Source organism: Sebastes fasciatus, chromosome 21, assembly GCF_043250625.1.
Source record: "Sebastes fasciatus isolate fSebFas1 chromosome 21, fSebFas1.pri, whole genome shotgun sequence".
Lineage (NCBI taxonomy): Eukaryota > Metazoa > Chordata > Actinopteri > Perciformes > Sebastidae > Sebastes > Sebastes fasciatus.
The window spans coordinates 5,388,575-5,403,546 of record NC_133815.1 but is presented as its reverse complement, the minus strand read 5'-3'; the positions used below and the strand labels follow the sequence as shown (position 1 = coordinate 5,403,546).

At 42.3% G+C, this 14,972-nt stretch overlaps 1 protein-coding gene across 1 annotated transcript; it reads right to left on the bottom strand.

The window, feature by feature from the left end:
* Positions 1-8,439: 8,439 nt before the first annotated feature.
* On the bottom strand, positions 8,440-14,918 carry thnsl1 (threonine synthase like 1). Its single transcript, XM_074621697.1, has 3 exons — positions 14,347-14,918; positions 12,216-13,594; positions 8,440-11,839 (listed from the first exon to the last, which is right to left on the bottom strand). Exons 2-3 carry the CDS (start codon positions 13,569-13,571, stop codon positions 11,036-11,038), a joined length of 2,160 nt encoding a protein of 719 aa, XP_074477798.1. The 5' UTR covers positions 13,572-13,594; positions 14,347-14,918; the 3' UTR covers positions 8,440-11,035.
* Between the last annotated feature and the right edge of the window lie 54 nt (positions 14,919-14,972).

Sequence of the window (14,972 nt, the reverse complement as noted above, 5' to 3'; positions counted from 1 at the left end):
AATTCACATGCTAATTATGACGATTTCACACAGATGGTGAATTGATGACATTTTGGACAGATATAAACTGCAACTTGACTGGCATAAACCGCGAGGTAGTTTCAGAGTTACGGGTTGCCACAGAATGTATCCCCTCTCTGTAATGGGCAAATGATGCCTTAACATCAGGCCACTTCAAAATTCTCAATGTACGGAGAAATACACACAGCCCGTATTCAGAAACTGTGCATTTGAAACAAGCCGTTAGGATTTCTGTTCATTTGTGATGTCACAAATCTACAATATTTAGACCATTTCACGTTTTTAAACGTAAACACACTAAATGTGTCCCAGTTTACTTCCTGTTGCAGTGTATGTGAATGACATCAGCTGACAGGATGTAAACATGGAGCCAAGCTGTTTCCTAGCAACGCAATTCCATTGCCATTCTGTTGAAATGCGCTAAAACGGAGCGTTTCAGACAGAGCATGAATACAGGTATGTTCAGACAGACAGTTTGAGAAAATAATATGTTTTTTGAACACTAAAGCATGTAAACATGTTCTAATAGAAAACCCCACATACAAACATGAATCTGAAAATGAGCATGATATGTCCCCTTTAAGCTTGTGTTAACCACAGACCTTGTTATTCGCAACTAAAAACCCATTCAAAAAACCCAAAGACTAGGGAACAGAAAGTGCTAAAATGCTAACTCATTTCGATGTTTTAGGACTCATTTCGACACCATTGACCATGACATCCTATTACAAAGACTGGAACATTTAATTGGCATTAAAGGAACTGCACTAAGTTGGTTTAAGTCCTATTTATCAGATCGATCTCAGTTTGTACATGTCAACGATGAGTCCTCCATGTACGCCAAAGTTAGTCACGGAGTTCCACAGGGTTCTGTACTTGGACCAATTCTATTTACCTTATATATGCTTCCCTTAGGCAATGTTATTAGAAAACACTCCATAAACTTTCATTGTTATGCAGATGATACTCAATTATATCTATCAATCAAGCCAGACGAAACAAACCAGTTAACTAAACTTCAAGCATGCCTTAAGGACATAAAAACCTGGATGACCTGCAATTTCCTGATGTTAAACTCAGACAAAACTGAAGTTATTGTACTAGGCCCTGAGCACCTCCGAAACAAATTATCTAATGATATAGTTACTTTAGATGGCATTGCCCTGGCCTCCAGCACCACCGTAAGGAATCTGGGAGTTGTCTTCGACCAGGATATGTCCTTTAACTCTCACATTAAACAAACCTCACGGACTGCCTTCTTTCATCTACGTAACATTGCGAAGATCAAGCACATCCTGTGTCAAAATGATGCAGAAAAATTAGTCCATGCATTTGTTACCTCTAGACTCGATTACTGCAATTCCCTATTATCAGGCTGCTCCAATAAGTCTCTTAAGACTCTCCAGTTGATCCAGAATGCTGCAGCACGTGTTCTGACTAGAACTAGAAAAAGAGATCATATTACGCCTGTATTAGCTTCTCTGCACTGGCTGCCTGTAAAATCCAGAATAGATTTTAAAATCGTCCTCCTCACCTACAAAGCGCTAAACGGTCAGGCCCCATCATATCTTAAAGAGCTCATAGTACCCTACTACCCCACTAGAGCACTGCGCTCACAGAATGCAGGGTTACTTGAGGTTCCTAGAGTCTCCAAACGTAGAATGGGAGCCAGAGCCTTCAGCTATCAAGCTCCTCTTCTCTGGAACCAGCTCCCAGTTTCAGTCCGGGAGGCAGACACCGTCTCTACATTTAAGAGTAGGCTAAAGACTTTCCTCTTTGATAACGCTTATACTTAAGCTGCTATAGGCATAGACTGCCGGGGGACTTCCTATGACACACTGTCATAAGGAACTTCCTATGACACACTGAGCTCCCCTCTCCTTCTGTATATACTCATGTCCCATGTCCATGTTGTTACTAACTTCATTCCTTCCCGGGAGTCCTTGTGCCTCCTTGTCTCGCAGCTAACCGTGGAGCGGGGTCACACCTGGAGTGAGGTCATACCTGGAGCGGGATCACACCAGGGAGCGAGGTTATACCTGGAGCATGGGTACACTTGGAGCAGGGTTTCACCTGGATCTTGGTGGTCTCCGGTATTGTGGCTGCATCTGCTGCCGCGTCGGTGCCTGCTTGACACCAACTGCTACCATCCCTAATTAACTACGTCTGTACGAGGGACTACCAATGCTAACGAGGGATTTCCAACACCTAATGACAATGTGGCAGCCTGGAGAATAACACTTCTCAATCACTGCCAAAGACATCAAGAGCTCCCAGCAAGCATGCTGATGCTGCAGGAACCAATGCACGGGCATCGATCGCAGGGACGTCCCACACCAACACACATGGACGTACTGAGGAGAGATGCTGGACAGTGCTGGCTTTCCGATAGTTGTATTATCACTCTTTCCATCCACCACTATTGGTTTTGTGTTATCAGCCCTACTTGTATTAGTTATTACAGCTGCTAGACTGCTATTGTGGCTGCTTCTATATCTCTCTCTCTCTATCTCTCTCTCTCTCTCTCACTCTATCTATCTGTCCCCCCAGCCGGTCTCGGCAGATGGCCGCCCGCCCTGCGCCCGGTTCTGCTCCAGGTTTCTTCCCAGTAATCGGGGAGTTTTTCCTGGCCACAGTGCGCTTGGTGGATCCTGTTGGGTCTCAAAACTATGGTGTACGGTCATAGACCTGCTCTACATATAAAGCGTCTTGAGATAACTTCTGTTGTGATTTGACGCTATACAAAAATAAATTGATTTGATTTGATTTGATTCCTGCATCACTCTATTGTTTCAACAAATACTAAACATTTTGAGCGGTATTTGCCACCGAACTGTGTGCCGTACAAGAACGGAGAGCTTGACAGGCGTAGCAATAAGGAGTCTTGGGCTCAGCAGACGGTCAATTACAGGGATGTCTTGGGAATCCAGCAACATCCGGCCTACATGTATCCACCCTGCCCTCAACACAGGGTCCGAGAGGGTCAGTCTCACACCTCAGAGCCAGTCCGCCTTCCCTAGTAGTTAACCCCTGTCAGTCAGCTGTCAATCTGAGCCCCGCCAAGTCCTCCGAGACGAGCCTCACATCTCATTTCACACAGATCCATCTCGGGGTCATTGATTTCTCATCCTGCGAGTGAGAAATGGATTCTCTTTTCCTTCATCCCAGCGAGGAGAAGATCCTGGCAGACGGTCGCCATGCAGGAGCCCGATGGAGGCATCAGTTAAATGTAATCTGTTTCAGGACCCTTCAGTTATTTTGTTCACCTTGAATTGAATCACTGCTTTTTTTCGTCTGTGTGCTTATCAAAGACTGTTAACAGCAGAGCCGGGTATTGTTCAGCCCCGAGTGTGCATCAAAATGCAAATGAGTTCAATCCAATAACAATCATCTTCTGATGGCAAGCTCCCGTTGACACCTTCATTAGCTCTCTCCTCCTCTTCCTCTCACAGGTACTGTATGTCGGGGTGCGAATCAATGTCTTAGGTAATTAGCAGGGAAGCCTCGGGTGAACACGATGTTGAGATGTGTTGGCTGATTGTTTGGCTCTTGCTTCCAGAAAGAAACCAGCGATCACGGAGGAAAACACTTCACTATGCAGTGAGTATAAAAAGACACACATATAAAGACATGCACACACTGTTTTCACTGTGTCGGGTCAGATAACTTGTTTTAGAAGAACAAGCATCCTCAAGCCATTATGAAAGGTCACAAGGTCACAAACCCTGTGTGCAGGAACTTCTACAGTTTCACAGATTAAATATACTTTATGTTATGAATAATTTGTTTAATTCCTTGCTGAGAAACTCCGACCTCCTCAGATTTGTGGCAGACTTTATCTGGGTGAACTTAAGTTGAACTATCCTCCTTTCTCCGGTGCCTCTTTCTTATATATGCTTACGCTCATGCTTTATGTAACTAGTTTGTAATATAAACTCACATATGCTCATTAAACTTCAGAGCTTTTTTTGACTGAGCCCCGCTTCGTGTCATTTTGTTCTCCGACTTTTAGATTCAACTCGCAGGGGTCAAACCGTACACTGTATATAAAGATGGAGACATGACAGCTCCCCAAAAGTGAAGCCAAAACATCTCGATCACCCCCTGGTGGCTGGCTGCAGTATAGATCATAAATCCCACCCCCTCCATGTTAGCGGATGGGACAAACTAAAAAGTCAAAGTACACGTCAAATACATTTTCCCCAAAGATGTTTTTTGTCATTTTAGGTAGTTCTTATCGAGCTGATGTATGTTGAAGTGTTCATTTTTCCGATAAGTTTGGTTTTAATTAGTTATTTGATGCTATAAAAAGGGGGTGAGATGTCATGATTGGCAGCTGTGAGTCTCTCTTGCTGACGGCCGTGCTCGGCTCGTGATTGGTGCACAGACTCTGGCTCCAAATGACGTTAAAATCTCAAGATGGCAGAAAATTATCAACAGATTAATCGACAATAAAAATAATCGTTAGCTGCAGCCCTATGACATTTTATATCATCAGCAACAAATGTTACACCATCTACGAAGGTCTATTTAATAGTACACATTAGGTACAAATGCAAGTAAATCATTTTTCGACTAACTGAGCATTACTCTGGTATATTTAGCTTAATGTACAATGCACAATGTGCATATTCAACCCTTTTACATTATGACTTTATATAAGATAATATGTGAGCTGGATCAGGATATGATCCCTCACTGGCTTCCCACTCAAATACTCACAATTGTGCTTGTGAAAGCACATTGGCGAAGGTAGCGGCGCTGCTGCCAGTAATTTAACTCAGGTCTTTGCAGTGGTGGGCGAGTGTTTTACCTCCACTTCAGAACTAATGTTTGGTGCCAGTATTTCATGCCAACGTTTATAAATGTGACGATTTTTGGTGCCAAGACGGACAAAGATTCTCAGTGTCCCCTGTGGGTTTTATTCTTGGCAGGAGGGGAAAAGCCTCTGAAATAGATGTTATTCAAACCATCATGGGACAGAACAATTCCTCTGAAACCAACGCTAATGATGCTCTTTAAGGACACTTTGATCCAATTCACTTTCTGAATGGGGACATTTAGAAAAGTCACTTACAAAACAAATTATTGTGAAATTAAAAAAGTTTAACAAAGTATTTCACATATGGTAGGAACCTCAATTGTTCCAACAGAGTACGAACCATTGTTTACACCTTTCAGCCAGTGCAAGGAGAAGTAAATAAGGGTTACGTTCCGTGTGACTTTTTCACTTTTTATTTTACTTTTAGTACATACTGCAGCTGCCCTTACAAAGTACGTACTGTTGCATACAGTATACAAGTGGGACGTACTACTTCCTCATAACATTGCTCCTTGCACTTTGACCCTCTTGCTCATATATCTGCTGCACAGAGGATTGAGGGTCAATGGCATACTGCATACTGCATTTGGAATACTATGTATTGGACATAATAATTTTTTTTCTGGCACTCTCCCAGGGCGTCAAATACTGACGCTTTGTCAAGGCCGTTTGTGTTCAATGCCGCCGCACACGGCACCTATGTGATGCACCGGGCTTTCCATTAACTATAATGTAGACCCATCCGTGGCAACAGTAAACGCTCAGGGAAAGTGCTGTGGTGACATAGTTTAAAGAGCGAAAGAGACACATTAGGTGAGAGGGAGAGGAGGTGGATGGGTCCAACAACACAGCTTTCATCCAGGAGACCGCTGTTCGTGTCCCATGTTCACAAAGTGAAGTCACATTTTCACTGTACAAACGTAGTAATTTTAAGTCCAACCATGTTGTTTTTACCTAAACTTAACTATGTAGTTCTGTTGTTTAATTTTAAGCAAGTGTTTTTGTTTAATTCACTACATTAAGGATGTGTTTACTGCGACCAAAAAGTGACGCAGAGGAGTCTGACAAAGCGTCAATATGTGACTAGTTGGGATGAAAACATGTTGGGTAGTTTGGGTATTGGGACTGCGCAGATGGTGGCTGCAAACCCCTTCAAAACGTTGTAGGAGACCCTGTTGTAACCAAGACAACAACGGCGAAAGTAGTTGGCGAAACTGGTGTACCTACATTTTGTTAATGAGTATATTTTAGCACATTTTAAATAAATTAAAGTAGGCAAAAATCACATTAAAGCAAACTATTTCAAGCTTTCCTTTTTACAGTGTAACCCTGAAAAGACCACATTTGTAGACCAAAGTGATGCCAAACACTGTTTATCAAAATCTCAATACTACATTGTGGATTTCAACAGAGAGAAAAGAAACTATAGAGTCAGAGATCTGGGGAGCAGAAGCTCAAATCAACCCGCTTCACCGGATCTTCTTTTCCGAACTCCTCCGATGCGTTAATTTCCTCCTCTCTCCTTTCTATTTCCCTCCACTGTGAAAGAGCAGTTTCCATTATGCCACAGGTTCACATTAAGGAGATGGGAACAGGCTGGTACCTGCAATTATCCTTGCTCACCCAGCCGTGGGCCACTAGGTGCTGAGCAACAGCTGGCTCTCTCTTTCCATTCAACACACACACACACACACACACACACACACACACATGCACCTGCACACTACCCTCCTCCCCCTTCAGACATTTTACCCACCCATTCCTCACATTCACCTGCCAAGCAGCTTGATTAATAAGGCCAATGCTCACAGCGAAGCAAAGCACAGACACAGAGGGGAGGAAGGCAGAAGGAACAAGGTAGAAAGAAGCCTCCAGTATGTGAGCATGTTCTGTGTGATATAGTCATGCATAGCAAAAAAGAGCTATCTGTCATCCTGTAAGCATGGAAACTTACGTATAGAGAGGGGTGATTGTAAAATATTGCACTGATTCAAAAAAAGCAAGTTGTAATCTATCTTGATGTCCCTCAGCACCGTTCTCCGTCTCTCTATCTGTTTGTCACGAGCCCAATAACACCAGAGCTCATGGATCACGTCAAACCACAGACTGCTCTCTCATTTTCACACAAATACTGACAAAGTAAACAACCGATGAGCTGCTGTAGACGTTGCACTCATTTCTCACACACTTCTGTAGTTAGTTAGTTATTAGAGTTAATCATTGCTGATTATACTGGTTTTTCCTGTCAACTAAATTGACCGTCTTCTATAAACACCCCCATTGGAGTGAAAACATCCACTGAACACAGACACACCAGTGTCAGTGAGCTGCTGAGGAATGAGGAAAGTTTTCCATTGTGAGCTGACTGCCTTCACTGGCAGTAGCTTAACGTTAGCATATTTAGATTTGGTTAACCTAACCTTATCTTTAAACAAAGAAGTCATTAATACAGACAAAATTACATCAGAGCTAGGGGGGATATTTAAATAAAAAAGTTAAACAAAGAACACAAATAAATGTTTTTAGTGTCATTTTCTAATACTATAAATATGGTGTTGCCTGTAATAAAAAGTCTAAGATATGATAAGATGAGATAATCCTTTATTAGTCCCACAGCAGGCAAATTACAGCAGCAAAGGGGGACAGTGCAAACAACAAGATGCATCAGTAAAAATAAAAAAAGTTATAATAAATAAGCAAGTCAACAATAAAGGTATAATAAGTAAGTAAACAGTTAAAAAAAATAGACTGAATGAGAAGTGGGCATGTCTGTAAAGGGGAGACTCGTGGGTACCCACAGAACCCATTTTCATTCACATATCTGGAGGTCAGAGGTCAAGGGACCCCTTTGAAAAAGGTCACGCAAGTTTTTCCTCACCAAAGTTTGGAGCGTTATTTAACCTCCTTCTCGACAAGCTAGTATGACATGGTTGGTACGAATGGAGTCCTTTGGTAAAAGAAATGGATTCTACTTTCATATGATGCCAGTATCTTCACTTTGGCTTAAAAACTGAGCCCGCTACAACCTAAAAAATCGCAAGAAATTAGTGGCATTAAAACGAACCTTGACAGCCCTACTACTTTTACAGTTTAAAATAAAATAAAGAAGTGAAGAAAAACACTTTTCCTCTCAGTTCTGGCAAAGACTCCGAGAGAGATAGTGATCCAGATCAGAGGGCATGCTGGCAAAGTGCTTTGTCAAATCTGCCCCGACTTTCCATCTATTTTAACAACTGCAGTCATAAGCAATCCTGGAGATCTATGAAACTTTGCTTCCTCCCTGCTGCTGAGGCAGCACCTGGATTTAAATGACTTGACTGATAGCCACGGAGACCGGAGTCGTTTCTGGGCTCTCCTGTTATGGATGGCGTGACGTCGGAGGGCGGAAAATCACCCTCAGGCCCGAACCGTCCCTGCTCTTCATTATATGATGTTTCCTGTGACGGATGTCTGGTTTAGTTGGACACCAAGAGCTGTTGTATCATATTACCAAGTTTCATAAATCCATCCCCAAATACACCAAATTCAACCCGGCATAGAAGCCGTTGTATTAAAGCAAACATGAGGAAAATAACTACATTTAAGCACAACATGAATTAATTAAGACATCTTTTAATCAATCAGTCAAAATATATCATCTATAATAACACAAAATCAAGAAAGGTAATTTCCTTGTTTCTGCCTTGGAGACGTAGTTTAGCAGAAGCACAGTTCGGTGTTGTCAAACAGTATCTGAAACGCCTCAGTTACATTTGTTTCTGGGGGTATATATTAAAACAAAAATCACAATACCCTTCCTTGTTGATGAAGTCAGGAGGAAATGGGAGCCACTTCCTCTCCCCAAGCGTAATTCCCCAAATTGTCAAACTACTTTAATAGTGATATTCTCAAGAGAACAAAATAAAACAGCTTTAGCACAGTTTGTTCTCTGTATCTATCCTGTTCGTGTTAATTAACGTGGTGAGACCGCAGGGATATATAGCTATTGGTAATCTGGTATGTGAATTTATTTTATTAATTAATTTTATTTATTTATATTTATTCATTTATTTGTTTATCTATATTTATTCATTTTTATTTATTTATTTTAATTTGAAAATATATTTTAATTTATTATATTTTGTTTATTTATTTTATAATTTTTATCTATCTCTGTATTTTTTCTATTCTATATTATTTATATTATATTATATATATATTAATATCATTATTATTATTAGTAGTATTAAAAAAATCTCCTCCCTTGTTTTTGAATACTTTGTTTTTCAATATACAGTTACTATCTGTTATTATACATACATATTATTTTTTATTTTTTTTTGTATTTATTTTATTTTATTTGCTGTGGTTTAGGTTGTTTATCTTAAATAAACAATAAAAAGCATGATTAAAAAAAAGAAAAACAGCGTCTTATTAAAGACTATATGGTCCTGAATGTTAGCAGCTGAGGAGCACATGAAAGAGAAACGGCCAGTAATAGTGTGGTTGAAAAGGTTTTTTACTACCTTCAGTGAGGTAGTTAATGAGTCAGCGGACACTGATTGGATGACTGAACCAGCTGCTTGAGCTTCACCCGCCAATTAGAGGACTCTGGAGATCATTTCATTAGCTGTATTTTAAAGCCACTGTGAGATACTGCTTTGGTAACTCTTCGTCACATCAGCAGAGAAAAAGTTTAAGCAATAAGAAAGAGGATGAGGTAAATAAAACATTTGTTATATAATTAAAAATGTTCTTGCCCATAATTATTACAACGTAGAGTACAATGCAGAAGCATACAATTAACTTAAAGAAAATGATTATCTCCCTGACAGCAGATATTGATTTTACACCACTATTTACTAGTTTATTTGACCTTCTGCCTCTACCAGTGATTAATTCCCCCTACAGCGATAGACTCATATAACGTTACTGCAATGTTTGCACCAGTGTTTCCACACAGCAGCGGCCAAGAGGTAGACATCCCCATCTAGTGGGCCAGGGCTCTGGGTAATCAGGGAAAGAAATGTTAATCAATAGGCTTTAAATTGACTTTAGAGCTCCATTTTATAGTTAATCAGAGTGAACGTGTTGCTCTCTCTGGCAGGATCTCGCCTTTAAATTATGTCTTTAAAATCAATTTTATGACGACGTCTACTTATAACTGGTACTTTTTCTTAAATGTTCTTGTTTTTTTTAGCAAGATTTTACCTTTTTTGTTGTGTTTTTTGTTAAATTTGCTTTACAAAGTTACAAATTCATTGGAAGAATGAAGAGTACATGATACAAACAGGACACATGGAGAATATACTTTTTGAAAATAATTAACTCTGATTTAAATTAAAGGATTACTCCATTATTGATTTTTTTTTTTTTTTTAGCTTTTTATATGATTCTGCACCAGTGGTGTTCCTTATGTACTCAAATCTGAACATTCAAATTGTGGTCGAAGTACCTATGTTTTAGTGTCAAAATGCTATTTTCCTGAATCCCTTCCAAAAACTTTTTCCCACATGACCTGACGTAGGTTTCTGCATGATGACGTTGCTACATGTAAAGTATATATACATCCTTATAGTCAGTGCATTAACGTTACATACAGCAACTTAGAAGGCGGTCTGCACGCTTATGTCCCACAATAACACAAACAAACTAATTGATCGATGCAGCGGTAGAACAGCAACTCCCGTGTTCTGCGAGGAAAAATTTTCGTTTTTGTGAATGCAGTCTGGTCTGGTGGTTTTGAAGACCGCGATATAGCGATTTCAGCTTCCCGTCAAAAAGGGCTGTCTGATGGTGAAGTAAAGCTGTGAAAATATTCTAAATATAGCGTACACTTAAACTGATATTGTTGTTTTTAGGTGGCTAAATATTTTTCTTGCTGTTCCCGTCCACAGCTGCTTTACATCGCCGTCAGATGGACCTTGCAGAAGGACCTTTCAGAAGGGAAACTGAAGCCGTTATATCGCTTTCTTCAAAGCCACCAGACTCCATTCACAAAAACAGTAATTTTACCTTGCAGAACGGGGGAGTATACCCTTTCAGTTATTTCCAAACTTAGCACAGCTAACATTGACTCAGCTGGTGCTAGAGTTCACATTATTCATAACCTTATTGATTAGCTTACTTTGGTAACCTATGTCACAGCTTTTTCCATTTGAGATGGACCCGCCCTTTAAGGTTAATTTAGGTGGGCGTTAGCAAAAGCGAATCCTACATAACTTTCAAAAAGGAGTCCTGTATCATGCTCTCCACCTGCTCCACCAACACGCCGTAGTCTGCCTGACAAACAGTGTGTCCCCTCCCGCCTCTTTCCTCCAGGCACTTCATCATGTCTCTGTGTCCTTCAGGTCCGGACGCGGTCGATCCGAGCTTCTTCAGCTGCTCGACGGGATCCTCTGGAATATTTTGGATTCGTAAAGCTTTGAACACAGCGGGAGCAAATTTCCCGTAGTGAGCAGTGGAACTAAGCACCACGGGGCACGAACCGTCCTGCAGCCGGTCGGCCACCACTTTAGCCACGGCGGTGTGTGTGTCCATGAGGTAGCCCGTCTGTGTGTGAACGCTCTGGATGGCGGCCAAGCAGTCGTCTTCAGAGCACCAGCCAGCCAGCACTTCCTGCTGTATCCTGCCAAGAAGAGGCTCAGGAACCTGAAAGTGCTGCCGTCGGTCTAAGCGTGTGAACAGCTCCTTGACAAGACGGCTGTCTCCGCCTGAGACGTGGTAGATAAACCTCTCGAGGTTGGAGGACTTCAGGATATCTATAGCCGGGGAGTGGGACAGCACCAGAGGCCGTCCCCGGAGATCGTACTCGCCTGTGGTGATAAAGTCTGTGATGATGCGGTTGTGGTTGGACGCGCAGATGACTTTTCTTATCGGGATGCCCATTTGCTTGGCGTACACAGCTGACATGGCGTTGCCAAAGTTACCGGAAGGGATGCAAACATCAACGGGCTCCCCGAACTTGATAACACCGTCTCTGCACAGATCCAGATAGGCTGAGGAATGGTACACCACCTGCAAGAGGACGAAACGTTAACAAAACTGTGTTATGTTGCAAAAAATAAAAGTGCCAAAAACTTTTAGAGTATAATTGTGCAAACTGTGAAGAGAGATCTACTGGAAGAAATTATCTGAAAATACACCAGAATATGTTCTGAAATGGCACATCTAATAAAACTGTAACTGACATTTTAACCATTTGAGACCTGCAGGATTGCTGGCGATCCTGACCAACGTTGCTGTCTTTAAGAGGCTCTAGCTGGCTCTGTCTTACAGCTAGAGTGAAGATACTGGTATCATTTGAAACTAGAAAACCTAAGAAATTCATTGAACATAAAAATGTGTGATTAATTTGCAATTAATCACGATTAATTCTCAGTGATCAACCCACCTGTGGCAATAGCCGCGCCCAGTTGATGGAGTTTGCGGTGCTGAGGACTGTGCCGTACTCTACAGCAAGGTGCCCCGTCAGCCCCGACTCTCCAAACATCCTCTTAATGCTTCTCTGACAGAAGTCAAAGTCTGACCGGACGCTGACGGCCCTTGCGTTGCCCTCCCTGTAGCTCGTCATCTGAAGCTTCTGGATCTCGCTCACGCCTTCCTCTGGGAAGAACACCAGCACACCGATCCTGTGTGTGTCAGAGCTGCTGAGGCTGCTGAAGCCGCTGAGCACTGCACTTCCTGTGTCCCCAGAGGTGGCTACCAGTATGAGGTAGTTGCACATCTGTGGGAGGCAGTGGGCGAAGAGCTGCGGCATCAGCTGCAGGGCGAGGTCTTTAAATGAGGCGGTGGGGCCATGAAACAGCTCCTGGACATACTGATTGTGGATGAGATGTTTTACAGGTGCTACTGCCTCACTAGAAAAGTTAGAACCATATGCCTTAAATATCATTGTTCTGAGGTCCAACGCAGAGACGTCCAACGGGTGTATGCACTTTTCAAGTAGAACTAACGCTCGCTCTGGGTACGACATGTCAGTCAGTCTCAGCCATTCACGAGCATCAAGGTGTGGAAAGCCATTTTTGGGAACATAAAGGCCTCCATCTGCGGCCAGACCCTCGACTACCACATCACTAAAGTATGTCTTCTGATTGGCCACGCTGTCACTCCTGGTCGACACGTACGTTTCTGCAGCGTGGTTCTGATATCTCTCCACGGCCTTCAGCACCTTCTCCGCTACCTCCTCCGCCGTGTCCCCCGTTCCACACAGCACCCGCACGTCAAGCCATTTCTCATAAAACTGCTTCCTGTAACGCAGGATGTCCCTCATGGACGCCCCCGCCTCCTGGCCCACGATCCTGTTCACCTTCATCCTGGCGAGTCTCTGTAAGATGTCTTCACTGTCCACGTCCAGGTAGACGACCAGTCCGGACTCTCTGACGTGCTGCATGGCTGCAGAGTGAAGAGGGTTAGAGCCTGTGAGGGAAACAACACACCCAGAGGCGGAGAGGTTACACAGAGCCCGGCCTTCTTCCTCCAGGAAACGCTCTCCGCCGACTGCTGCCAGCTTGGCAGCAACAGGCATCTTCCACGTCTTCTCCAGGACATCGTCATCAACGTCGATGACGGGCAGTCCCAGTCTGTGGGCCACTATCCTCCCCACTGTGGACTTCCCTGCTCCAGGAGCACCCATGAGGAGGATGTTCTTGTTCCCCAGCTGGGAGGCTTTGGTGGAAAGCCATGATTTTGATGTTGGAAAGGGACTCAGGTAGCATCTGACAGCTCTTAGTGCGCTCAGTAAACCCATTGAGGAGACAGCAGCCAGTTATCCTGTGGAAAATAAAAACATTTATAATGTAATTACTGAGGACTGTCAAAGTTAACGCGATAATAACACAAATTAGTTTTAACGCCACTAATTTCTTTAACGCATTAACGCAATCGATCTTCTGGAGGTTGTACTGGGCTCAGTTTTAAAGCTAGAGTGAAGATGGCATCATATGAAACTAGAAAACCTAAAGAATCCATTGGTACTAATGATGTCATACTAGCTCATTAGGAAGGAGGCTAAATAACGCTCCAAACAAAGGGGTCCCTTGACCTCTGACCTTAAGATATGTGAATGTAAATGGGTTCTATGGGTACCCACGAGTCTCCCCTTTACAGACATGCCCACTTTATGATAATCACATGCAGTGATAGTCAAAGTCATAGTCAAGTCAGCACACTGACACACTGACAGCTGTTGTTGTCTGTTGGGCTGCAGTTTGCCATGTTATGATTTGAGCATATTGTTTATGCTAAATGCAGTACCTGTGAGGGTTTCTGGACAATATTTGTCATTGTTTTGTGTTGTTAATTGATTTCCAATAATAAATATATACATACATTTGCATAAAGCAGCATATTTACCCACTCCCATGTTGATAAGAGTATTAAATACTTGACAAATCTCCCTTTAGTGTTTTGACACAGTGCTGCAAGTGGCTGCTGTAACTTTGCACATGTTTTGCAGCCAGGACAGGACAGTAGTTCATGTGACCTGTTATCATAAAAGATAGTTTAATGAGCAGTAAACTCACGTGTAATGGTGTCTTTCCGTGCTTCAAACTCGATAATTAATCTATTAGTAAAGTCTGTGGCAACTAAAAGGTTTGATTTAACAGGAAAAGCACCTTTCTGTCTGTAACACACACTTCAGCAGAGCACCAGTACAGTATGCACAAACAACTACGGCCAGCCTGGAGGGACAAAATTGATGAGAAGTCGAAGGTGCACCGATTTCCCGTTGCAAACACACTTCACATTCTTTCCATGTTTTATTGTCTATGCAATCTAGCCACAGAATTAAAACTATAACGATTAAATCACTTAAAACCCCCACTTTTTGGCATTGCAACATCTGCTTGCAGAGAGCATCTCACTCTGCTGCTAGTATGAGTCACCTTTGTGCTGCATTCAAACGCTCCTCGGAATGTTGTACTTCAGTGAACCGAAATCTAAATTACGGCTCATATTCATGTGAAAATAGCAAAGTTATGCTAATTCTGATAATCCAAGACATGGAAACAGAGTCAGGATCAATAGCAAAATATATCCTGACACATATGCTTTTGGTGACAGTTGATTATTTGTGGAAAGCATGCGATACAGAGCTAATATGTGCCGTAGCAGAATGAAAAAAATAAATGTTTTAGTTGGATGAATT

What these genes read in the sequence shown, in the direction of transcription:
- thnsl1 (XM_074621697.1), bottom strand. Translation starts at nt 13,571, where the DNA reads ATGGGTTTACTGAGCGCACTAAGAGCTGTCAGATGCTACCTGAGTCCC. An exon ending in GGGCGCGGCTATTGCCACAG is followed by an intron (nt 11,840 to 12,215) that starts GTGGGTTGATCA and finishes GTCCTCTTGCAG; the next exon opens with GTGGTGTACCATTCCTCAGC.